This window comes from Nakaseomyces bracarensis, assembly GCF_045282275.1.
Source record: "Nakaseomyces bracarensis strain CBM3 chromosome Unknown Scaff13_0, whole genome shotgun sequence".
NCBI classification, from domain to species: Eukaryota; Fungi; Ascomycota; class Saccharomycetes; order Saccharomycetales; family Saccharomycetaceae; genus Nakaseomyces; species Nakaseomyces bracarensis.
Window position 1 is genome coordinate 1,115,138 of NW_027263959.1, and position 26,202 is coordinate 1,141,339.

The 26,202-nt window shown below is 35.6% G+C and overlaps 11 protein-coding genes across 11 annotated transcripts; 4 read left to right on the forward strand and 7 right to left on the reverse strand.

Moving 5' to 3' along the window:
• Positions 1–226: 226 nt before the first annotated feature.
• ARG81 (Arg81p) lies at positions 227–2,329 on the reverse strand (the record flags this gene model as incomplete). Its single annotated transcript, XM_071054687.1, has 1 exon — positions 227–2,329. One exon carries the CDS (start codon positions 2,327–2,329, stop codon positions 227–229), a length of 2,103 nt encoding a protein of 700 aa, XP_070909380.1.
• Positions 2,330–2,853: 524 nt separating this feature from the next.
• TAF13 (Taf13p) lies at positions 2,854–3,327 on the forward strand (the record flags this gene model as incomplete). The annotated part of the gene is made up of 1 exon (XM_071054688.1): positions 2,854–3,327. One exon carries the CDS (start codon positions 2,854–2,856, stop codon positions 3,325–3,327), a length of 474 nt encoding a protein of 157 aa, XP_070909381.1.
• Positions 3,328–3,617: 290 nt separating this feature from the next.
• ERO1 (ER oxidoreductin) lies at positions 3,618–5,477 on the reverse strand (the record flags this gene model as incomplete). Its single annotated transcript, XM_071054689.1, has 1 exon — positions 3,618–5,477. The coding sequence occupies one exon, from the start codon at positions 5,475–5,477 to the stop codon at positions 3,618–3,620; it is 1,860 nt and encodes a 619-aa protein (XP_070909382.1).
• A 616-nt stretch (positions 5,478–6,093) lies between these two features.
• Positions 6,094–7,431, reverse strand: VPS9 (guanine nucleotide exchange factor VPS9; the record flags this gene model as incomplete). The annotated part of the gene is made up of 1 exon (XM_071054690.1): positions 6,094–7,431. The coding sequence occupies one exon, from the start codon at positions 7,429–7,431 to the stop codon at positions 6,094–6,096; it is 1,338 nt and encodes a 445-aa protein (XP_070909383.1).
• A 477-nt stretch (positions 7,432–7,908) lies between these two features.
• RNJ42_04527 (putative asparagine synthase) lies at positions 7,909–9,456 on the forward strand (the record flags this gene model as incomplete). Its single annotated transcript, XM_071054691.1, has 1 exon — positions 7,909–9,456. One exon carries the CDS (start codon positions 7,909–7,911, stop codon positions 9,454–9,456), a length of 1,548 nt encoding a protein of 515 aa, XP_070909384.1.
• A 318-nt stretch (positions 9,457–9,774) lies between these two features.
• UTP14 (Utp14p) lies at positions 9,775–12,405 on the forward strand (the record flags this gene model as incomplete). Its single annotated transcript, XM_071054692.1, has 1 exon — positions 9,775–12,405. One exon carries the CDS (start codon positions 9,775–9,777, stop codon positions 12,403–12,405), a length of 2,631 nt encoding a protein of 876 aa, XP_070909385.1.
• Positions 12,406–12,601: 196 nt separating this feature from the next.
• On the reverse strand, positions 12,602–13,354 carry PRE8 (proteasome core particle subunit alpha 2; the record flags this gene model as incomplete). The annotated part of the gene is made up of 1 exon (XM_071054693.1): positions 12,602–13,354. The coding sequence occupies one exon, from the start codon at positions 13,352–13,354 to the stop codon at positions 12,602–12,604; it is 753 nt and encodes a 250-aa protein (XP_070909386.1).
• A 999-nt stretch (positions 13,355–14,353) lies between these two features.
• On the reverse strand, positions 14,354–17,953 carry RPM2 (ribonuclease P; the record flags this gene model as incomplete). The annotated part of the gene is made up of 1 exon (XM_071054694.1): positions 14,354–17,953. One exon carries the CDS (start codon positions 17,951–17,953, stop codon positions 14,354–14,356), a length of 3,600 nt encoding a protein of 1,199 aa, XP_070909387.1.
• A 1,380-nt stretch (positions 17,954–19,333) lies between these two features.
• On the reverse strand, positions 19,334–20,716 carry ERG13 (hydroxymethylglutaryl-CoA synthase; the record flags this gene model as incomplete). Its single annotated transcript, XM_071054695.1, has 1 exon — positions 19,334–20,716. One exon carries the CDS (start codon positions 20,714–20,716, stop codon positions 19,334–19,336), a length of 1,383 nt encoding a protein of 460 aa, XP_070909388.1.
• A 1,133-nt stretch (positions 20,717–21,849) lies between these two features.
• On the forward strand, positions 21,850–23,868 carry UFO1 (SCF ubiquitin ligase complex subunit UFO1; the record flags this gene model as incomplete). The annotated part of the gene is made up of 1 exon (XM_071054696.1): positions 21,850–23,868. One exon carries the CDS (start codon positions 21,850–21,852, stop codon positions 23,866–23,868), a length of 2,019 nt encoding a protein of 672 aa, XP_070909389.1.
• Positions 23,869–24,273: 405 nt separating this feature from the next.
• On the reverse strand, positions 24,274–25,866 carry ALO1 (D-arabinono-1,4-lactone oxidase; the record flags this gene model as incomplete). Its single annotated transcript, XM_071054697.1, has 1 exon — positions 24,274–25,866. One exon carries the CDS (start codon positions 25,864–25,866, stop codon positions 24,274–24,276), a length of 1,593 nt encoding a protein of 530 aa, XP_070909390.1.
• Between the last annotated feature and the right edge of the window lie 336 nt (positions 25,867–26,202).

The following is a 26,202-nucleotide window of genomic DNA, read 5'->3' on the forward strand; positions in this document are numbered from 1 at the left end:
GATTTCATAGCTATTATAACTAGTTCTTATCCGAATATTAAGATATCCGTTCGACTCTATAAAAAAATTCGGCTACTAAAAATACGTAATTTCTTGTATAGATACATAAATAAAAATTAAAAAAAAAAAAAAAAATTGGCCCAAAAAAACAAACAATAACTAAATTGAAAAAAAAAAAAGCCTACCGAAAATAAAAAGAACTTCTAGTATACTCAAGTCCAATTGATCATGTTAACATGATATTCATTTCCCAGTCTCTAGAAACAGATAACCAGTCGTCCCCAACTTCATTGTTGTCTCTACGTCTCCAAACCTCAAACATGATCTGAATAGCACCACGATATGAACCTGCTCCGGTTAACGAGACATTGTCAAACCAAGATTTAAATTCGCTCTGCACATCGGCATCAGAACAAAGGCATCCAGCAATGAAACCTTGCCAGATTAAGGGGATTAATTTGATTCCCTCCCGGCCACCACTAGAATCTTTTAAAAATTCGATCTGTTGTAAGTGGTAAATAACTTTCCATACTTCCACATTCAAGATTTCATAGGTTTGGTCCTTAATGAAGTTGTAATAATACACCCACAAACCATAATAAAAACTCATGGTGTGATGATAGATACCTTCTATCGATTGGTTAATGAAATTTCTCCCTGTTTCATCATAAAAGTTCCATTCGGATTTCCAATTAGATAACTGGTTCTCAAACTCTCTGGTCTTGATAAAAAATTCGGTAGGTAGTTCAAGACCTTCATTCTTATTTTTGTGATAGAAAAAATATCTAACCAGGGCTACACAATCATAAAATAACAATATGAGTGAGTTGGGAAGTGCATTCAATGCGTCAGCTCCAAGAAGATTCATCTTTGTTCTGCCGAAATCAGTCGTAAATATAGCCTTGATGTCCGTTTCGTAAATACTCTTGATATAGTAGTATGGTAGTATTTTATCATTTCTATAGTTTAAAGTAGGCTCCGTGGCAATATTGCCCATAGCAGTACTATCTTGAATTAACTTTAAGAAGGAGTAAATCACATAAAGACTCTTGATCTTCTTCGACACTACAATTCTTGATTGATTTTTAACGATTAGTTTCTCACAAATTTTCAAATAGTTGTCACAGTCAACCATAGTACCCCAAACAATATCAATGGAATTCATAGTAAGAAGAGCTATTAGCATATCAGCAAAGTGTTTGTTATAATCCTCAGCTATATCATCATCATCTAGGACATCTCTGTACTCCTCAAATTCCTCTTCCTGTTCTAGGGCCAAATTTAAGTAATGAGAAGCACGGCTTCTCAGTTCAACAGCTAAGTTTAGGTAGAAATCAGTAGATACAGGATCATACTTTAACACATCTTTTAAATTGAAACAAGAAACGGATAGCAAACCATTCAATAAACTGATTCTTGCATAATTTTGAGAATTTGGGAATGCTATGAGTTCACCTAGTGCTGCAATTGCCCTTGGAAAATAGATTTTTGCCCAGGGGTTCTTATTCTTATTGGGGATAGGTGCGATTGTCATAATATCAATAACTTTATCCATATAATGGTTTAATAAGAACCTTACATTATTATGCACAACTGAACATGGCTCGGATGATAATGATAGCAGGTGATTATGATCATGTATGAAATCTGGCTGCAATAATTCAATCGGTAAAGTCGACATAAATTCAGGGTTATATAAACTAGTCAAGTTCAAATTATCATGTAGCATCATGGGTGAGGTGGGCGTGAGCGAAAGAGGTGTTGTAATGACCGATGCTGACATAGAAGACAAAACATTTGCTTGTTGGGCTAGATTAGTTTTCTTTGGTTTGATAATCTTTTGTGGAGATCTAGACCTCTTGCGGACATTCGTTACCTCGTCTTTACTACGTTTATTAATATCATCCATATTATCTTCATCAACTCCACGGAACACACCAAATTTCTTGATGAACCACGTCTTATTGCCAGTAATTTTCTCCTCCGGTGGAGCATGTAAGGTTGATAACTCATCATCCATATCCTGGTGGTATTCATATTCTTCATCATACTTAACAAGTTTGAGATTTCTTCTCAAAGTCGACGCAGTAACAACATTCGACCCATTCGTAGCTGTTATACTCCCAGTAGAACTCAAGGGTACACCATATTCATCAAATCTTAGTATCGGAGACCATCGCAGCCTAATTTCATAACCACCACACTCAACATTTGAGCGCTGACATCGCTTACATATGGGCCTCTCGAGATCACATTTAACTTTCCTAGTTCTGCATGTCCAGCACCCAGAATAGGTCTTCATTACACGAGAATTGGTAGTTTGACTCATGTTTCTTTAAACGTGAAATATATATATATAGAGCAGCCTCAATAAATACCGAAATTTACAAAAAGCTTAGACTCAAATAATATCTCAGTCCTCGGATCTTGTTAATGATTATGCTGCACTTCTTTGATTTTTAATTAATTTTGTTTTAAATAGGCTTTGTGGATTCCTAGCAGTATAAGAAACTTGACTATTCAAAATACGTATCAAACTATTTCGCTATGATCTGGTTTTTGTTAGTTGTCAACTGCTCAGTTACTTATATCTGTCTTCTTTTGTTATATAAGCATCACTCATTATAATTTGTTAAAAGTGTAAATTTTTTTGCTTAATTTTTTTTCCCTGGGAAATACCCACCACCGAGGTTACAATAGTAAAAAAACTGGATGCGATGAGGTTGAAATTAATTGAAGAGAGGGAATTATCATCAAGGATTAAACTTGTTTTCTAGCCGGTTAGTTAGTCTTCACCTAGGTGTACTTAATACTAGGCTTATTGCGTGCCTTAGAAATAATATAAAACTGAAAATGTCAGGAAGAAAACGGTTGAAGAAGACCAATTTGTTCCACAAGGATATCCACTCCTTATTGTATGCTTATGGAGATGTGGCTCAACCACTTAACAAGACTGTGCAATGTTTAGACGAGCTGGTATCGTCTTACCTAGTAGATATATGTACGGAGGCCTCTATGGTTGCGTCTTCTAAAAGAAACAAGATACGGGTGGAGGACTTCAAATTTGTGTTGAGGAAGGATCCAGTTAAATTGGCCAGGGCAGAGGAATTGATATCTACGAATGCATTGATCACTGAGGCTAAGAAACAGTTTAATGAAAATGATAACCAGAATCTAAGAAGGTATAAGGAAGATGAAGAAGAAGACGATGATGAGGACGAAGAAGAAGAAGACGAAGAAGAAGAAGAGGTTAATGTTCCGAATACGGATATACCTCCTGTAAAAGAGAAAAAGAAGAGGAAAACAAAAAAACAGAAAACAAAATGAAACTGTAATTATAGCACATACACTGCTATTATTATGCCGACAACGATCTTATTCTATTTTTTAAATAGCAATTGCCAGAAATATCATAGCAAGGAATGGTGAAATAGTAGAATAGAAGAGAATAATACCGACCTGTATATCGAAGCCAGTTTTATATACATTATACATTACGTTTATACAATTTTTTTACTTTTTTTGTTAAGTTTTCTTTATCCCACAGTAGTTTTTCAAAACTTTTTCATTCAGTATATATAGTTAGATTGAGATTTCTAATATTCTATTGACACGAATTAATGGAGATCCAGATCGTATAAAATCTCTTCACCTTCCTCACTAACGTAGTTAGCAACACCGACAAATCTATTCCAGAATTTACTGAACGAAACTAGAGCTAGTCTCCATAAATTTCTTGGAAGGTCAATGTAACTCTGTAAGATAAACTTTATTGCCATCTTAACATTGTGAGTTTCGGTATGCCAAGCTCTGATCCAGATGTCTAAGGTAGAGTTTCTGTTATTCTGGTTGATAATCTTCTTTTTCCTTTCGGGCAATTTCAAGTCAGCAAAAACCTGCTGCTGTTCTTCATCACCATGTGCAATTTCTGTTTGTTCTGTTTTTCTTGATTTGGTCGAGGTTTCTGGTTCCTCTTCTATATGCAAATTTGTAGTTTCATTTAAAGATACAGATTTCTCTTCCTCTTCTGGAGGGAATAAGTTTTCTTCGACAGGCTTTTCTGCAAAGGACACCGTACTGTTTTCACTAGTGTTAGAAGAGTTGCTGTCGTTAATACTAGCAAAACCTCTTTTAACATTATCCAATAGTTTAAAAAAATTATTTTGGAAGAAATTTGCCAGTGAGCCATTACCACCCTCTCTCTTCTTATACAATTTTTCAAAATTGTTGATATATTCAACAGATTCTGACAGTTTATCGAATGTATTGAACAAAGCAATTAGTTCATACTTAGTCAATTTGTCAACAAATCTTTGCTTTGAGGCTTCATCTGCTTCATCGATATCAAATAAGATCTTCAAACTTGTAGCCATACCAGTGGTTTGAACTTTACCCCATAATTTACATCTGTCACAATGGACACAGTCCATAATTCTAGTGACATTCTTAAAGCGGCTTCTAAAGTCATCCTTTAGTGCAGTACTTAGATCATCTTGGAATAATAGGTCCTCATTGAATATAGAGCTGTCAAGTTGAGAGACAATGTTTAAGATTTTAGATTTGACACCTTCATTGTATACATTGCAGAATTCGATTTCTTTTAGGTAAGGCATGATCTTCCATAGAGACTTTGCCACCACAGCGTAATTAAAGTATACATTCGTTACACGATCTGGAAAGTTACCAACTCTCATCATGAAAAGATCAAGATCAGGTTCCCATTTACCGGTTTCAGTGTTCAAATGGTCGTTGGACAAATGGATACCAATAGAAGCGTGCAAGCCGGATACAAATCTGAAGAAGATATCCTTAGCCATTTTGATTTCTGCTTCAGATGTTTCTGAGATAACGTGATCATTTTTACCCAAAAGGGCACAGTTTTCACCATATATGCTGGACCAAATCTGAGAGGATTGTTGTCCACCATAACCAGTGAACCTTTCGGGATTTTTGGTCAAGTCAACCAAAACCGAGTTCTCACCAGTAAAATCGTTAATATCACAGTAGTTATTATCGAAATCGGCTAATATAGGTTTCGGAATAGACTTTGAAAGACTGGAGTCACAAAGATCATCTAAAAATGTCCACTCCTTTTCCAACTCAGCCTTACTATCAGCTTCCTCGTCCACCTTACCCAGTACCTCAGGTTGCCATATTTCTGGAAGACTATCCCAATCCGTAACCACATCAACCATACACTCCCTACTGAAACACAAACCATCGTTATTATCCCAGAATGCACATGTTTTATCAGGATCAATTTTAAAGTATTTGAAAAAATCAGTTCGTACAAGCGAAACCAAATCCTTCCTTATCTTCTTATTGATAACATTTAATTCAGTGAAAGTAACATTACAACTAGGACTAATCATCAAGTCTTTATCCATCTTACAGAAATGATTATCAGTCGTCCAATTCTCCTGTGCAGAGGCAACAGCCAACCCTGTAAAACCCACTATAGTCGACAAACTCACCATTACCGTTATCTATTTTTTATTTTAATCCCTTAGTTCATAAATAGTGAAAATTACTTCTTGTTAATTAAACGTCAATAATAAAATTGACAAACACAATAAAAAAAACAAACTTCTGTAAAGTGTAAACAATTATGAGGATATAATCTTATATATCGAAAGGATATTAAACTGTTAAGAATTACAATTGGAATAGAGAAAATTCCTAACCCTGATATCTGTCATTACTAATGTCAAGGCACTATTAAAGTACGCCACCGTCGCCTCTCTCCCTTTTCAAAGAAAAAAGAAGAATATTACATACTTATCCATAAAAGTCTTTGAGCCCGAAAAAACAAATTAAAAAAGAAAACAACTAATCGCTTAGCCTCCTCCATCTCAATCGAACAAAGCTATAAAAGGAACATTGGATAGAGTCACGTGTATAGAAACTATAGTAGCAATATTCTAACAATGGGCAATTCGAATGCTATTGTAACCAGTATTTTTTTTTGTTTTTTTTTGTTTTTTTTAATAATCTCATTGAAATACATTCTAGTATATTCTTTTATATCCTTTCTTTTTATCCTTAATCTCTTCTGTTCCATGCTATTATCTTTTTATTCTCTTTTTTTGGCATTCAATTTGATAAAGATAACAAGATATCTACTGATGGGCCTATCCTATGTTTCTTCGCGATACAAACATCTTCGATAATTTCCACATCGAGATCTGGGAACATTGACGTCAAAGTTTCTACAGTTTCCCTATGTTCCTTCGCTTGTATATCTTGTATTAAGGCAGATACATCATCTTCTGTATTCTTCTTAGCATGTTTAGAAGGCGATGAAGGGGTAGAAGAAATAGTAGATTTTTCGTCCTGTATAAATAACTCATTGAATTTATTAAAAACCATGTTGGACATTTCGTCGATCATATTTGTAGGCTCTTGTTTTTGATCTTCCTTCTCTTTTTCTTGGGTTTGTTGTTCTTTTTTCAAGGAATCTAGGTTTTCTTGGTACAATTTCTTGAATTCTTCACTGTCTGTCACAGTTAACTTCTCGTCGTTCATTTCCAATATGAAGTTGAAAGCGGCTTGTAAACTGCTTAAATAGTACTTTTCCTCACCACGGAAGAGACTAGTATATCTAAATCTATCAATATACTGTATGTTCGAAACTAAGTGGTCAATCGATCCGGTAATTAAGCTGTATACTAGTAGTGGTACAAAACTATCAGCACCATTGTCTCTGAAATGTTTCATAAATCCAAAGATAATTTTACAGGAGTTCAGTATACAGACCATTTTATCTCTAGGTGCTTTGAAATTGTTCATCTTGTTTAACTCTATACTGGCAAATTTGGCAAACCTTTTAACCTTAACAGGATCTTGGAAATTAATATCCAAGTGATGTGGTTCAATAAATCTGTATTTCATAGTCATCTTCTTAAATTTTTTGTCGTGTATAAGGTCCTCCTTATGTTCAGTGTCAATCTCTATACCTGCACTAAATAATCGTTTCCGCAGCAGAGGCGAGAAGGTATAAGGGTATAATTTACCCATCAATAGCTTCTCCATACCTTCCTTCGCATTCCGAAGCTCCGTCTTATTCAATTCCTTGAATGGTTCGTATTCTTTATACTTGGAATAGATAAAAGTTTTAAAATCCTTTAGCAGTTTCTCTTGTTCACTAGCTGTCCACACTGCTCTTTGAGTTGCAAAATTTCTCAGAAATGATCTAGTATATTTAACCACCGGTTCTGCTCGGTTATCCTGTACCTGTTTCAAGAATAGTTGAAAGTTGTAATATGTTTCATTGATATCTTCATCATCCCCATTATTTTGTACATTTACATTTTCAACATGCTCTTGACTATCTGGATGTCTTACTACAACCCCATTATCCGTAGGGAAATTATCATCTTTAGATACAACACTTAAGTTTGAGTTAGCCCTTGATTCCTCACTGACACTCATATTATTTAACGCCACTAATGACTTATAGTTAAACTGTTAATTCTGGCGCAATATCGGACACCCTGAGACGTAGCGCTTATCCTTTTTACCTTTTTCTTGTTTTAGGAAATTATTTCTTCAAAAACCAATATTTTTTTCTTCCCTTTTTAGTGAGATTAACTCCAATTTATTCAATTAGTGGTGCAATAGTATCAACTTCAGATAATACTATCTAATATTTTATTGATTTGTCATAAATAGTTTTTGAATATCCTATTATTGTTATTCCAATGGTCGATAATTCATTCGATCGGCTTTTATGTCTTCGATGATATCAAAAATCTAAAAAAAACAAACTTAAAAGATATTAAGCTCCAACCCGATGACCTATTTATTCTGTATAAAAGAAAGTACTCTGTAGTTATAGATTTACAATAATCGGAAGTCCAATCCCTTCTAATAAATATACATATTATTGTGCAACTCTTAATTCTGTCAATGTGTGGAATATTGCTATGCAGCGGCGGATTCGCATCGAAAAGTGAGTCGGTACTACGAGAGTACTATGAAGCCGAACCCATGTGTTCATTTCATGATGATCGGAGTATTGAAGTGATGGCAGAATTAGTGAGACAACGTGGTCCGAATTACTGTTCTTGGAGATCAGTTGAAGGCTATGATACAGTCTGGTTTTCATCCGTTTTATCTCTTCGCCAACCATTTACTGGTCAGAGTATACGTATTGGGGAAGATTATATTTTACAATTCAATGGTGAACTCTACAATTCGGAAATCATCGACAATGATACGCAATATATTGTTGATCTCTTCAAAGGTAATGCCTACAATGTTGCGGAAACAATACGTGTCCTAGATGGCGAATTTGCATTTACTCTATATGACTTGAAGAAGGATATTGTTTACTTTGGGAGGGATGTGGTTGGCAAGAGAAGCTTATCGTATTCGATTGATCGAGAATCTGGAGAACTTGTCGTAACAAGCATCTCGGGGAACAATCCTGGGAACAGGTGCTTTTTCGATTGCGTTGCCGGCGTTATATACGTCTATGACAAATCTACGAAATCCTTGGATGCTACCAATATTATCCTCAAGCCATTTGAAATTACTACAGGCACCGATATGGAAATGCATAATTCCGAATTTTTAACGAAAGAACTTTATAGTAAGCTGAGCACCGCTGTTGAAAAGAGGGTAAATACTATCCATCCATTGCATATGGAAAACTCTCCTATTTCTGTTTTATTTTCTGGAGGTCTTGATTGTTCAGTTATAGTTGCTTTGATATGTGAATGTTTAATTAAGCGAGACTTGGGAAGAGTAACTCTTGAACTTCTAAATGTAGCTTTCGAGAACAAAAGGACAAAGATGCAACCGTCAGAAGCGCCTGACCGACAATTGGCAATCAAAAGTGCTCAGGATTTACAAGACAAATACCCTTCGATTGACATAAAATTAGTTGAAGTAGATGTCAGCTACGATGAGTATTTGAAGCATAGGCCACTTGTAATTGATTTGATGTATCCCAAAAATACTGAAATGGACCTATCCATTGCTATAGCATTCTATTTTGCTTCTAGAGGACATGGATATATTAGAGAACAACAAACAAATAAAAGATTGCAATATAAACGACTGGGATTGGTATTGTTTAGTGGCCTTGGTGCAGATGAACTCTATGGTGGGTATTACAAATTCAATAACAAAACAGAAGTAGAATTAGCCAATGAACTCTCAGTGCAGATTAATAATATTTATAGAAGAAATCTAAACAGAGACGATAAAGTCATTGCGTCAAACGGTGTGGAAGTGAGATACCCCTTCTTAGATGAAGATGTTATTACCTATTCTACGAAATATATACCAATAAACTATAAAAGAGATAAGTTCATTTTACGGAACCTAGCATCTACGATATTGAATTTACAAAATATATCCATTGAGAAGAAAAGAGCTATTCAATTTGGCGCTAAATCAGCGAAGATGACTAAAGATGGTAATAAAAGTGGTACTGACTTGCTAAAATAAAAATAAATAAACACAACCTGCATATTCATATATACGCTAACCATTTATAGAACAATAAATACATACACACTGGCATATTACTTTTTTCGGAAAATATATACCGTAAGAAGTAATTCTTAGAGTAATTTCCGTTTTGGGATACTTGTAAAAAATTTTTTGAAAAAAAAAAAATTAATTCAAATATCATGCGATGAGCATCGCAAAACATTGCATGTATTCAATATAAAGACGACTTTTAAAAGAATAATTTTATTGTACTATTGTATCGTGGAAAGTAAGCGCAAAATCTAAAGGTACATCGATAGGTTCAAAATCATCATGGCTAAGCGAAAGACTAAAAGTAGATCAAAAAGTTCGAAAAGAGCTCTTAATGCTTTAGAACTTGCGGAAAGAGAAATCGAAGGTTCTGGTTCTGAATCTGAAGTGGAAGATTATCACAGAAGTAATAAAAACGGTACTGTTGTTAATCTTTTGAAAAGGGTAAATGGAGGTGAAGATGATGAGGACGAAGAACAAACTTTTGAAGATGAAGAGTTAGATTCTGATGAAGCTCTTAACTCAGACGACGATTTCGATATTTTAAATTCTAAATTTTCTCAAACTATTCGTGACAAAAAGAAGAAAGGTGAATATAATAGTGATGAGGAAGATGAAAACTATACATCTATCGACGAAGACGAATTAATGCCTTTATCAGCCATTTGGGATAATGATTCCGCACCAAAACATTCCAACCATGCACAGAAATCGACAGAAAATGATCTACAACTAGCAAGTGATGTTAGTAGTTCTGAAGGGAGCTCCAGTGAGTCAGGGGTTGATGAGACTACAAGTGAAGATGAGGATGACAGTGAAGACCCATTTGATGAAATTTCTGAAGATGAAGAAGATTTAGAACTAGCAAATGTTACTTCGAAATTGGTAAAAGATACAGAAATGCACATTCCAAAGAAACTGAGCAACTATGGTTATGGTGAAGCTAATGAATTCGTCTTGCCATCTGTAACTGATGAAACAGGTACTAGTAAATTGAGTATGGAGGAAATGATGGGAGTAGTTGAAGATAAGCATGCAGTAACAAATGCTGCACTACTAAAGGGTAAATCTATGACAACAGCTGTTCCACTACCTCAAAGAATTCAACAAAGGAATGATCGTAGAGCTGCTTATGAAATATCCAAAGATGAAATGAATAAATGGAAAGATATTGTGCAACAGAATAGAAGAGCAGATCATATTGTTTTGGGGGCCAATGATGATAACAAACACAGCGAAAGTTCTGCTTTTACAAGAACAACTGAAAAACCAACATCAGAGCTTCAAAGTAAGATTGATGAGTTGCTTGGCGAAAGTAATTTAGTGGATCCACAGAAAGAATCGACATTTGAAGAATTGGCTACTGCTAAAATGACACCAGAAGACATGAAGAAGAGAACAGCAGAAATGAGATTGATGAGGGAATTAATGTTCCGTGAAGAACGTAAAGCAAAGAGATTAAAGAAAATCAAATCCAAAACTTACAGAAGGATTAAAAAGAAGGAAGCCATGAAAAATAAGGAAATGGCGGGTTTCTCTGATGAAAGTGACACAGAACATGATATCAAGAGAGCAAAGGAGAGAATGACTCTAAAACATAAGACGAATTCAAAGTGGGCTAAGGACATGATTAAGCACGGTATGACAAATGATAAGGAAACAAGAGAAGAGATGGAAGAGATGTTAAGACAAGGTGAAAAGTTACGTGAGAAAATAATTGATAAACAATCTGGAGAATCAGACAATAATATTAGTGATCTGGATGATGATAATGATTCTGAGGCCCCTGTAGTAGGGAAAACTGGTGTTATGAACATGGCTTTCATGAAAAATGCTGAAGCAAGAGAAAGACAGGAGAATAAAGAAATGATTGCTAAACTTCGCAATTTTGAGGAAACTGGTGACGACGGTATTTTTGACAGTGATGACGAAGCAAAATCCACTGAAGATACGGTAGTTTTATCTAATAAAGGCAGAAGAGTTTATAACCCAGGTGATATTGAAATGAAGAAAGATATGAAAGAACTAAAAGCTCAAGTTAAGGCTGAGCAAGCTTTAGATGAATCTAGAACCCTTGTAAAAAGATTAAGTCGAAAGAACATAGATGGTGAGGAGGAGATTATTAACGTTGTTGAAGAAAAGATACCTGATGATACTGAGAAGGATGTTAAGGAGAATAAAGTTGAATCCAAGAAAGATGTCAGTAATCCTTGGTTGGATGAAAGTGATGATGAAAACTCAACCGTGAAACAATCCAGTAAAGTTTTTGTCGTTGATAAGGACAGCTCCAAATCAGCTAAGAGTGCAAACAAAATCCAAAAAGCTATTAATAAGAACAAAAAGAAGAGTGGTAAAAGTGACAATGGTAATGATGAGCTGCTTCTCTCTGAAGATGCAAGTTCAAAACTCCAGATTGTTGACCCATATGGAGGATCTGATGATGAGGGCCAAGCGTTCATGTTTAAACAACAAAATGTGATTGCAGAGGCCTTTGCTGGTGACGATGTTGTTGCTGAGTTTGAAGATGATAAGAAGAGGACAGCAGTTGATGAAGACGACCAAGAGGAAGATGTCACTCTTCCTGGTTGGGGCTCTTGGGCAGGATCTGGTGTAAACCCTAAGAAGAAAAGGAAGTTTATCAAAAAGGTGAAAGGTGTAGTTGAAAAAGATAAGAGGAAAGATAAAAATTTAAAGAACGTTATCATAAATGAAAAGGTTAATAAGAAGAACCTAAAGTATCAATCATCAGCTGTTCCGTTCCCATTCGAAAATAGAGAACAGTATGAAAGATCCTTACGTATGCCTCTAGGTCAAGAGTGGACCTCTCGTGCTACTCATCAACAAATGATCAAACCTAAGATAATTACAAAGCCTGGTCAAGTGATAGATCCATTAAAAAACCCGTTTAGTTGAGTAAAATCATATATAATTAAATGCATTGTAAAATATATAAATAAATCTGATTACTATTTACTATTCATTTCTAGCATATATTCTAGATATTCATTATAGATTATAAACGAACAATGCTTTTTGGAAGCATCTTATTTGTGTTAAAATTCTTTTTTATTTATTCTGAAATTCTACAGAAGATATTACTATACATTGTTTACAAGGCCTCCAATCTGTCGTTAATTTCTTGAGTAGATAGAGTTCTAAATCTTGGCCCCTGGTCCTTTTCAACACCAGTATATCCTAACAGGTCTTGATTTGGTTCACCAACAACAGCAATTTCTATAGTTTCACCATTGAATTCACCTTCAACTGATTCTTTCAGAGTTAAAAGCGCTATATGTATAGCATCTTCGAGCTCTAATTCGTTATTCCATCTCTTCTCCAAAAAGGTTTTTGCTGCAGTCGAACCTTTCCCTATAGAGGTTGCCTTCCAAGGGAAGTAAGAGCCAGAAGGATCGACTTGGTATAAACTGTATCCGTTGTGTTCATCATATCCAGCCACTAAAAGTGAAACACCAAATGGTCTAACACCACCAGATTGAGTGGCTTCTTGCATAATTTTGGCAATTTCTGACACCAGCAGTTTGGTTGGTGGATACTCTCCGTATATTCTCTTATAGTTGGTGTGTGCAACTTTTCTAGATTTATCTACAAGAACTCTGTAATCTGGACCAATACCTGAGTATACTGCACCAATGTCTGGTGTTAGGAGAGACACTTTAGATAAAGTTTCTGTTAAAGCCAAAGGAGATGAAGACTTCTTTTCTGTTGCAATAACAACACCATTTGTTGCCTTAATACCTAAGGAGGTCACACCTTGCTTCACAGCAGTTAATGCATAATCAATTTGACCTAATTTACCACTTGGAGAAAATGTTGTCAAAGAAAAAGAGTATCTATCAGCCATGGTTGATAATCTTTAGAAGGGGGGGGGGAATGAAGGTTAAAAAAGTTATTATGTTTCCAATCAATAATAATCGCCAATATAATAACAGCTATTACTCTTAAATTAAAAACGAGTTATGTATGGTAACAAAATAAATCTCAATTGAAATTTTAAGTATTAAGAGGATGTTAACTTTATCACATGAAATCCAGTACATCCTTTTTTTTTTGCCCTCTAAATTTTTTGAAGAATCTTAATTTTTTGACCTTTACCTTTTGCTAACTTCTTTTTTTTGCCACCAAATGCCGGGTTTTTCAGCAATTCAGTGGTCTGCCGTTCGAAGTCTATCAGCGACACTATTCAAGCAATCTGATTTTGTTTTCTTCTGTGCTATAACGAATATAAAAAGGGATATTGAAGTATTAGTATTATATTTTGTATTATTATATATTTAATTTGAATAAATAAAGAACAGAACAAATAAAAAAAGTTAGTGGGTAACAACAAAAACAGCATAACATAACAAAAAAATGTAAATGAGGTGCGAATTGCACCAAATAAATAAAAAAAAAAGTAGACGATGGTGAACAAAAATAAAAAAATAAAAATGAATGAATGACAATATGAAAATGAGCATGTCATTATAAAGATAATTGATATTGAATAACCTTCTTTACGTCGTGAATATTGCTTAACCAAATGTGTCCTCATCTTTGTCATCCTTTTTATCTGAGTTTTGAGTTGTAGTTGATTTAAAATCAGAACATTAAAATAAAATAAAGATAAAATAATTTAATAATGTATAATAAGAAACTGAATGGGTAGTAAAATATCAAAAAATAGGTAGAATTAATATAGAACAAAAAAAACAAAAATGTCAAAAATTAAAAAAAGTCAATTTATCTTTTTTGTTTTCGTTCTAATTATTGTTAGTTGTAGTATTATAGGAATAACCTTTTCTCATGAACCTCCTGGGATAGTGAGCCATAAGAATTCTCAGGAGGAAGAGACGGGGATAAATCATGAATATTTTATATCTTCTTGGAATTTAATAGGTGTAGGAATATAATTACTTTCCATAAAATTTTTAAAGTCGTTTGCTTTTTGTAGACCTTGCTGATCCATTCTGCTAGCAGCACAGTTTGCTATCTCATTTATGATTACATTAATCTCACCAATGTTGAAAGGGAATGTTATACCTTCTTGCAAATAAAGGATTCTTATTTTATCATCTAGGTAGAAGGATTCCACAATATTATTAAAAAGAGCGTTGATGGATTGAGGCTGTACAACATTCCATATATGAATCAACTGGATCATCTCAGTCTTCGTGAGGGAAGGAGATTTTAAAAATATCTTGAATCTCATGAGGTTTTGAACTTTATATGCAAATACCTCCTTAATTTGATTGTCAATTGGATCGAAGAATGCTAGAGCATCTTCTAGATTATTAAGCATTTGAGCTAAGAGCTCTGTTTTCACAAGTACAGAATTTGGTCCATTCATGTCAATAATACCAGATTTGTGGACAATATCATAAACAGAAAGCATACCTGAGAAAGAATTTTGAGCCGAAAGCATGTTAGCCAACTGTAAAGTGTTTTCAGGAGGTGCATCGATTATTATTTCATTTGAAAAACTTTTTAGGTACTTGGCAAAGCTGTAAAGATCTAATGTTTTTTCAGTCCTTTGGCTACTGAAATGAATGATATTCAGGGCATCATCAATCTGACCTTTATTAATTAGAAATTCTACTTGCAAATCGAGACCTTCAGGGCCAAATTCATTTCTATATTTTTCAAATAGTGCCAAAAAGGAAGGATAGTCACCAGTTCTAATGAAAGATTTCAATAATATTTTTAGGTCCAAAACAGGACATGCTTTATTTAAGCTGATGATGGTTTCGTAATCTTTAATTTCATAAAGTTTATTGTAGATAAAGGCAATTGAGTCCTTATTTTCCGCTTGTGTAGCAATACCTTTAAAGCGGGTGGGAAAGCCAATTTTACTCATATAAATATAGATGTCAGCACAATGCTCAGCCAAATTTAGTAATGCGCTATCTTTCAAGTACGGTAAGATGTAAAGCTGAGACCTTTCGTCATGAAGCAGATATTCAGCCTGCTGGTTATTAGTAATTTTATTTCCAATTGCATTTGCAATATCTTTACTTTCCTCTTGTTCATCAATTGGAAGTAACTTTAGAATGCTATCAATAACTGAGTTATCTATAGCATTATGGATAACTAAAGATTTGTAAGTATCATAATCGAAGCAATAGCCATCAGAACGAAGCTTGTTGAATTCTTTAATACCTGTGGCTGGTGAAACCCTGATCATGGAACCCAAAGATAGTGGGTATGATTTGTCCCAATCTCCAGGATGCGAAAAGTAGTTGATCAAGTTTTCATTAGCATTTGATAATCTTAGTGCTTCACAAGTAACTTCAGCTATGTTATTTGGATCGAAACCTAATTTCACGTACATGGAACAGAGATTCATAAATTTACCGTTTAATGTCTCTTTAAATTCGGATAGACTTCTGTTATTTTCTACTATTGGGTAGGTTTCGAAGTCCATCAACTTCGTTACCATAATAGCATGCAATTGTATTAGCTTAGGAAGGTTTGAGGAAGTCTTCGGAGCACACCAGATACTTTGAAAAATATTCAAGAAACCTTGGTAATTAACTTTATTTGATTCTGCTAGGTTGAAATTACGACAGGATTCAACAAAGAGATCGAGTTCAGTTAAGGAATCTCTTAGCGATTGAGAGGTAAAGTTGTCGGCGATAGCGTTAAACAACATGAATATTTCTTCCGGTTTCTCTGACCTTAAAATCAGTTCACCATGAGACTTGATTAAACGTAACAAGTAATCGTCAGGGCAATCGGTTTCCTTTAGATATGTGAAGATGAATGGATATAATCCAGTTTCAAAGGTAAATTGCTTTACAAGTGATTCCTCAATTAGCTTCAAAACGACTTGATTATCCATTAATTGCAACGAAAAATCCATCAGAGAGTTTAACACGGACTCTAGACCCATTGGATATAGTAGAAAATCGGAAAGTGTTTCTCTTTCTTTTTTAAAAGCTCTCTTCATTGGAAATATATAGTCATAAATCTTTTTCGTAAGAGCCCAATCCTTAAATCCACGGTGTAGCAGAGTTAAGTAGAATTCATAGGAAAATTCTGGGACCCAGGATAGTCTATTGAACTTTGACCATAGAATATAAGCTTTGTTGCAATCTAGTTTGCTTACTGAAAGGATGAAATTGCTTAACAGAATAGACAAGTTTTCACCAGAACCATGTTCATTTCTAATTTTCGTAATAAATTTCTCAAGTAGTGAAGATGCTAACTCCAATTCGCCACATTCTACAAGCCCAGATACAAACATTGAATACACTTTGAATTGGTCTTCACGTAGGGAGATATTTTTTTTGTCATTTACTAATAACTGCCTATATTCTTCGTATAATTCTTTAATGGTATCCAGGTCATTATTCATACGGGCATAATGTAAACATGCAATATAATAAAAAGAATCCTTACGGTAATTAGTTAATTGGTTAATATAATTTTGTAGTGTCTCCAGTTTCATAAAAGTTGGATATAAATTTGTTGATAAGAGACAGAAATTGACCACATCATTGGATAACCGTATGTCATTTTTTTCTATCACAGTTTTAAATAATTCACTGCCAATCTTATAAAAATCAGTACCATTACCGTTATTGTTCTTGTATGCAACAATAGAACTTTTAAATAGTGTCTCTAATACTACATTGTATATTTCCACGGTGGGTTTCACTTTATTGGCGATCATATCCTGGTAACAGCTTAGCAGTTCGAATACTTTGTTGTCGATATCCAGATCATCCATTTCTCTGCGTGATAAGGATACAAGTATCTTATATACGGTGTCGCAGTCCCGCACCACGATACCATTTCTCTTTAATGAGTGATAAAGAGCGTTGATTATGTTGTAGTCGTTTCTTTCGTAATGCTTATTTATCTGCTCAATGTGCGTAGCCAAGTACGTTTCCGGATTCAAGTCCTCTTCGTTATCGGGGTCCCATTGGTATTCGCGCTCCAATTCCGCCAAATCAAGTTGTGGTAGGCTCTCAACCTTATCAGTTTGTGTAGTTCTTGAGCTGACGAATCTTTTCTGCGAAATGAAACTATCCTTTTTGTACAGACTGGCCAACTTTTTAGCATTCTTCTTAGCACTGTTGCCATTACGACTACGACTAGTCCCACTTCCACTTGCGTTACCGTTATTACGATTGCCACTGGTCAGTATCCGGTTGCCAGTTTTCCTCCCACAAATATCAATACCTAGATCATCTTGAGAATCATGGTGGCTGTTCAACGACAGAATGTGATCGAGATTATTATAGTTATTGTTTGCAACCACCACCGGGTGTAGTGTGGTTGACAAGCCATTGTCCTCTGAAGGAGGATGTTGTGTAGTGTTCATCACACCAACGGGGCTCTTGCCACTCCTTACATGCTGGTAATAGTAGTACCCGTTATCGAAAAACGAGGTCGATGGAGTGGTAGAGTGGTGGTACCCCTTCGCATAAATCTTATACTTGAACGACTTGAACGCCATTTCTCGAGGTAGCCATATAAATTATATTATTTGTATATTATGTGTAGTTTTGAAGTTCTTAGTATCGTAGAGAACCGTATTTCTTCATATTACATTTCTTCGTTATTATATATAGTTGACATGTTTCGGTGTCATTCAAGAATATCTTTGCTCTCACTCTCGCTCTCTCTCTCTGTGTCTCTCTGCCAGTCATATTCCAGAGTTAGTCTTTTATCCTGCTATCCGTACGGGCGTTTCTTCGCATATAGAAAGAAAATTTTTATAAATTGTAAGAGTTTAAAGAAAAATAACCAAAGAGATCCATGGAATAACAGAAATAATTCATGGGAATCACTTAGACAACACTGCAGCAGAGGAAATAACTACCGACCATAAAGAAAAAAAAAACAACAACAACGACATTCCAATAAATAAAAAAAATCAAGGCAGAAAAAAGGGCCACCGAACACTCGGAAGGGGTTTTTTGGGACATTTTGTTAGAATTTGCCGTACAAGACAAAAATATCTTAGTGAGACATAGACAATAACAACAAGAGTACAAGAGAGCAGAAGTATATTAGAGGGGGAAGGAGAGAAAAGAGAGCTGTGCGGTATATTCTGTCAGGAAAACTAGTCCTTTAATGAGACACACAAAAACCAGACGAAAAATAAACCACCCCCGCGCTTTTGTGGACAGAGGATAAAAAAAATAATATAGTAAGAATTAGAGGGACTGCCATGGAAGAAACCGTAGGGAGAGAGGGATTATAAAAAAAAAAATTAATTTAGAATATTAAGACTCCCTCCGATGGTTTCTTACTTCGCCCCGGGTTTTTTTTTCCTTCAATTTTCCTGCAAAAAATGGGTACTGCAAATCTTGTACAGTAAGTAGACACATACACATACACACAATAATTGACACATATAACAGAGAGAAATGCTAGTAGAAAAACAATCAAAAGAGTATAAAAAAAAACGCCTTGCCCAAGAATAAACAAAAAGAAAAATGGCATACGAGTAGTAAAAGAAAAGATGTTCTGTAAAACCCGATCCTCGGATATGATTGGTTCGTGAGCGGATACTTGATTGACGGGTCTAAAAAATAATTCCATTTGCAAGATGCTCTCTTACGTCATCAGATCATGTGCATCTTAGTCGTCGCTTGATCATGTGAACAAAACCATGAATAGGTCAAATGACAATAGGGCCGTGAATAATTACGTGATTACCAATACGTAATTAATATACAATCATGATGATGTGAATTCTAATTTGAACGATGAGGTTGTTTGGAGTGCTATAATTTTTATTATTATATAGATGAAAGTATATATATATATATATATATATATATATTTGATATATTATTAAGCTATTAAACTAAGTATAAGTTTCTTTTCTTTATTGCTTGATGCTGTAGTTTCTTCTGAACTTGGAATCTATTTCGGTTAAGTAGTATGTGCCAGCTCTCAAGTGGTCGATGGAGCCAGTTGGTTTGAAGTCCTTTTGTAGGTGGGCCTTCTCTCTTAGTTCGATAGCGGCTTCGTATTGTTGTGGGGTTAGTTCTTCTCTTTCGGCAAGTTGTTCCTTCAACTTCAAGTTGCTAACGATTGTGGAGATGTCACCGGTGACTCTCAAGGAGAACAAAGAGGCAGCTAGACCACTACCGTAAGAGAATAGACCGATACGCTTGCCCTGTAGGTCCTCGGTTGGAACGTAAGTTAGAAGAGAGGCTAAAGAGGCGTATAGGGAGCCGGTGTACATGTTACCGGTGTTGGTTGGGACCACTAGAGATGGAGCAACACGGGATTGATGGTGTGGCTTGGCGACGTTGACGAACAACTTTTCGATTTGCTTGTCTACCAGAGACTTCTCGTAGTCGACAGTGGCCAAGCTAGCGTCGACCTCAGGGAACAAAGATGGTTGGGCTCTGAAATCGTTGTATAGCATTCTACCGTAGGATTTGGTGACTAGTTTACAACTTGGGACGTGGAAAACGTTGTAGTCGAAGTGCTTCAAGGTGTTACAGCTGTCCTCGCTCAATGCATCCTTAACTAGACCACGGGCAATTGCTTTCTTGGAGTAACTCTTGTAGACTTGATCTAGAGCCTTGACGTAACAGGTTAGAGAGAAATGACCATCGACCACTGGGTATTCACTAGTGAAGTCTGGCTTGTAGAAATCGTAAGCGTGTTCCATGTAACTACCTCTGACAGAGTCGAAGGACAATGGAGCATCTGGACCGATCAACATAGCGACGGTACCAGCACCACCGGTAGGTCTAGCGGCGCCCTTGTCATAGATGGCAATGTCACCACAGACAACAATGGCGTCACGGCCGTCCCAGGCACTAGATTCGATCCAGTTGATGGAGTTGAAGACGGCGTTGGTACCACCGTAACAGGCGTTCAAGGTGTCAACACCTTCCATGTCACCGTTACCTGGGAACAATTGGGTCAACACGGACTTCACGGACTTACTCTTGTCAATCAAAGTCTCGGTACCGACCTCAAGTCTACCAATCTTATTTGTGTCGATGTTGTAGTTCTTAATCAAGTTGGAACAGACGGTCAAACACATGGAGTATATGTCTTCTCTATCATTAACAAAGGCCATATTCGTCTGACCTAGACCAATTGTATATTTACCTTGGGAAACACCATCGTACTTCTCAAGCTCAGCTTCGCTGACATATTGAGATGGCAAGTAAAGCTCAATAGCCTTAATACCAACATTACTAGGTCTACCTGTGTGATCAACCTTTTGTCTCTTATTCTCAGTCATTATTTTTATTGTTTTATTTGTTGTTTTGTGTATATTATATCGTTACAATTATAATATCTCTATTCGACAAAATAATTAAGATCTAAAGAAAGAAAGACAGAAAAAAAAATTAGTTCTTTTTATAATATAATGATATCTTCCTACTATCTTCTCTATCACAGTAAGAAAAAAAAAATTTTTTTATTTTTCATATTTTTTAAGATTGTTGATTTTTTTTTTTTTAATTGTTTCTGGGCACTACAACTGAGACCAACCACATAACCGATAAAATATTACATACTACAAAGAAAAAAAATTGGAGTTGGAGCTTGATAGTTTCTTTCTTTCAAAGGCTGAATAGTTTCGAATTGTAAAAGTAGAGATAAAAAAAAAACAATAAAAACTCTCAGAATGCTCGTTTACTTAAACGATGAAAGTCTCTGAAATTTGGTGAAAAAACATACTAAAATTTCAAAATTTTGAACACAGAGAGAGAGACAAAGGATAAAGAACAAAAAAAAGAAAGAAAGAAGTAAAAGAAGAACAATAACAGTAAGAAAGAAAAAAAGGGTGTTAAAAAAGATTTGACATTGTTTTGTTTGTGATAGCCGATAGATACAGAGACAAAACACCAACAATACCAGTAACAACAACAAAAGAAAAACCTTGTCACTCTTGCATACACTAACGCGTAGAAATAAACACCGAGAAAAAAAAATAAATTAAAACGTTCAGCCCATCTCGAAATGTATGCCGATGAAACCGAGTTTTAGTGGCTATGCTGAACAAAAGGAAAACGTAAATTCGAGATCCAAGACAATGCCCGCACACGAAGAAAAAAATGCTATGATAGAAAGCAAACAAAATGAAGAGAACTAGCTTGGCCATGTGATGTTCGTATTTTGTGTTTTATGGGGAAATGCATCAGTTCGATTCTTGTGGGAGGTTTATATAGTTTTTCTTTCTTTTTTTTAACCACGATGGCAAATAGTAATAATTAAAAAAAAAAAAAAAAGCTATAAAGCTACTTCATATATAAGGGCTGAAGTAGTTGTGTGGGCAAGAGATCAGCTTACATATATATTAAGCTTGGCTAAAAGTGGAGGTCATAGATAGAGATATAGTGAGTGAGTGAGAGTAAATACAAAATAATAATGCCGTTTGAGGAACTTCCGCCGGAGATTCTAATAAATGTCTTCAGTTATCTTGATGAGAAGGATTTGTATGTTTTGCAGAGCCTGTCACATAGATTCTATGAGCTAATTAATGATGAGGAATTGTGGAAGAACTTATTCCTGACTAGGTTACACACATGTTATTTCCCTTCTTTCTCTAAGAGTCACAAGTTCAGTAATGAGTATATAGAACGTGTGAGGGGTATACGAGAATGGAAACATAATAGGCTTATTAAGACGAAATATAATATCTCCCCAACACCCTATCAGCATCGCATGAGCATTAATAACAATGGACCTCAAGTTATAGAAGACTTGATATTTCAGTACCCAAAACTAGCTTGTTACCATGATGGGATCATCACTCTTGTGCAGTTGCAATCAAAGAGGAGCAAAATCAAGAATAGGATAGTGTATATTCCATGTACCACTCCCCAGGGTTGTTCTACCATGCATTATAATATTAACTCCGCTGTGTTTGGACGGTTTGATGGCCGTGTGTTTGGGAAACTGCTGACCAACAAATCTTACCTGCAGCCCGTCACGGAGTTCGATTCCTCTCACTCGGCTTGTGTCACGGCTATCGCCACTGCTAATCCAACTATGATAGACTCCACTACTAAGGACTGGTCCGTAAGTGGATCGGAAAATGGTGAGATTATTTGGTGGCTTGAAACGAAAAAATATAAAAGTCTCAAATTTGGTAATGATCCAATATTGAGGTTGTCATTAGTGAATAAAAAAATGACTATTGCTCTTGATGAGAAACATATTTATGTGATAGAAAATATGGAAAGAGTACACTCAATAGATATACCCAGAGACCCAGAAACGAATAAAAAGCTTCCAATACATTTCTTTAAGGTGGATTTTGGCTCTATGAACCTTATTATGGCTGACTTGAAATCAGTCTTCCTGATATCCTTGAACTTAACCAAAGATTTTGGGCAGGTTAAAGTGCTAAAGATTAAGGATCCCACAGAACATATAACAGATATTGTTATCGATGATGAAACCGCACGAAGAGAACAAGATACACAACTTGCTGGTGAGGACGGTTGTTTTATTGGAATATCAACCTCACTAATGAAAATTTTGGTTATAAACACCAGAAAGGTCACCTTTGTGACTATGAATTCAGAAAGTTTATATCAAGAAATTAAACCCTTAAGGACTTTCCAATTCGATGAACATATTCATGCTTCTCAGATTACAAATCTAGTACTGGTGTGTGCACTCGCAGGAACTATACAGATTTATGATGTTTTATCCGGTGAACTCGTCAAAACTGTACAAAAAACTGATAAAATCCCCCAATTTTTAAGGGTTACTCAAGGTCGTATGATTGTTAGTAGTGGGAATGTTGTACATTACCTACAATATCTACCTGATGATGATGAAAAGTCGGAAATCTCTAAGAAATCGCATTCGAACCGTCAGAGAAGTAATAAGTGGAATGAAACTCTCAATTCTGAAGTCCAGATGTACAATGAAAAATTAAAATTGGAAGAAGAAAGGGAATATGAGAACCAGAGATTGTTGGAGGCCTATGGTGGTGATTTAGACGGTGATGAAGAAGATGTGCAACTACGTATTGCATTACTGGAATCTCAAAATGCTACCAGTGGCTCAGGGACCTCAGGAAGTGCCAATAGTAATCCTGTATCAAATAATGATACAGCTGAAGTTGATGAAGAAGAACAATTAAGGTTAGCAATTGCTGAGTCTTTACGTTTACAAGAACTACAAGATGAGGTACAGACTGCTTTGCATATGGAAGATGATCCCGAATTTGTCGCAGCTGTTGAAAATGCTAATAGAGAGCAACAAGAAAGAGTATCTCGGAGGACACAGAGAAGTATGTTTGCCGAAGAACAGCCTCCCGCTCGTAGTTCAGTTCCAAATACTTCAAATGAAGCCCGGACGCAACAAGAAATTGACGATGAGGAACTCCAAATTGCTATCGCTCTTTCTCTGAGTGAAGTGAATGATAATTAATTGATTATAGTCAAATATATTTATATCTATATTGATTGAAAACGTACTAGGGCATAAACATATTTATATATGGTATAAAGAACTGCATCTCCTTTATTGCCTATATCTTCTTTTTTTTGTAAGAAAATGTATACCTTTTTCTTCCCGCTTTATGGAATTAAGTTTACAAGTTTCATGACAAAAATATAAAAAATTGCAAATAAAATTAACTTGAGTCATGTATTCAAGCGTTATATAATAAGATATATATATTAGAGAAACTAACGTCTATTTTTGAAATTTTACAAACTATTATCATAATCAAATTGATATTTTATAGTAAAGGCCATCCTTAGGGAGTTATCCCTTTCCCAAGAATACCAACCATAATTAAACATAATTAGTTGAGGAAGAATGTTTTCAAATTTAGTATTCATCTTCGTCGATGATACCATTAATCAAGGCCCATTCCTTGTTCATCAAAAAGACGTTGTCTGGGTCCTGTAGTCTTCTGACCTTTTTATATTGTTCAAGATCGTCACCGTACCATTCCTTAACCTTCTTTGCCATACCTCTCATTTCATAATCATCATATTCAGATTCACTCTTTACCTTACCAGCTGACAAAGAAGTAGAACCCAAAAAGTTCTTAGCCCAGTGTGGTTTACCACCAGCAGCAGACATGGTATCTTCAAACAAAGTAAACCATTTATGGATTGGAGCATTCGTCTTAAATGGTCTGTAAATAGTGGCATTGATGTACAAGGTCAATTGGCTGTTGGTAACGTTAGAGATTGGAGCATATACACATTGAGAAGGTGTGTTATCCAAGTAGGGACGGAGCAAGTTACCATACACTGGACCAAGACTAGTCTTAGTACGTGAACTAGTATCTGGTTGTTCCTTTGGCAGGGTAGTATTTGAGCAACGAACCTCAACTGGGACATGGACATAGAACTCATTGTTAGCAGCAGCTTGAGAAATTGAGTGGTCAAGCGATCTCAAAACTTCCAAACCATTATCCATAGGACAACCCCATTCATCAACAAATTGGGAGAACAAACAATCCATATTGAAACCAGACACAGAATCCTGAACAGAGACATCACCTCTGCCAAGGGTTTCGACATCACCATATTGTCTCTTGAATACAAACTTTTCAACATGTGGAGTGAAAGCTGGGTATATCTTGGTGGAAATCCACAACAATGTTTCATAGAAAAATCTACCCAAAGGAGAGCCCCACCAGGAGTATCTTGGTTTAGTTTCTGGTTCTGTAGTCTTCACACCTCTCCAAAGAACACACTTACGAGTGTAAGGGTACCACCATACCCTAATAAATTCGGAAGACGTCCACAAAGTATCCCATTTTTCCAATAGAGTCTCGAACTTGATAACCTCTTGAGTTGACTTGATGTTGAAGGCAGGAACAACACGTACGGTAGCACCAACTATGATACCAATCTTACCCAAGGACAATAAAGCAGCTCTGAATGTATCTGGGTTAGATTCGCTATCTAAGAACAAAACTTCACCTTTACCATTAACAATTGTCAAATTAACAATTGTAGAGGAAACTAAACCATGGTATGGAGAAGACCCGTGGGTACCAGTAGAGATAATACCACCAATACTTTGTTCAGAAATAGAACCTAAACTTTGCATGGCATAGCCCTTTGCTCTCAGGACCTCATGGATTTGGAATAATCTAATACCACCTTGAACGCTCACATCAGCATAACTCTTATCCTTACTTTCTACAAAGTCAAGAACCTTATCCAATTTATCCAAGTTTAACATCCATTCATTTGTTAAACACATGTTGCTTGGCGAGTGGCCAGAACCAACAGTGACAATAGTCTTATTCTTTTTACCAGCAGCCTTAACCAATGCAACAACATCATCAACAGATGATGGTTGGAAGTACCATTCTGGCTTTGCCGAGTAAATACCTGCCCAGTTCTTAAACACAAAGTTACGGCGTCCTCCAAGGACCTGTAACTCCTGCACACTTGACATCCTAGTTATGCGTTATACCCTATTTCTAGTATTACTGAATATGAATTGTGGTGAGAGGATTCAATTAAAAAGTGTTTCAGTATGAATTGAGTTGTTCTTATATAGAAATTAAATTAATTCACATTGACATTCCTTTCTCTCCCTGTTCCTAACTCCTTGTCCCTTTAACGAAAATTTCTTTTTTTTTATGATGCGGGTGACACACAGAGTGAAATTTCAAATTGCAATAGCTAATCATCGAGACCTTAGATATCACTCAGCGGTTATTATTTAAATAATATATCAAGGGTCTATCAAAGCACCCATTTCATTATATTTGTGTTAATAGTATCCTTC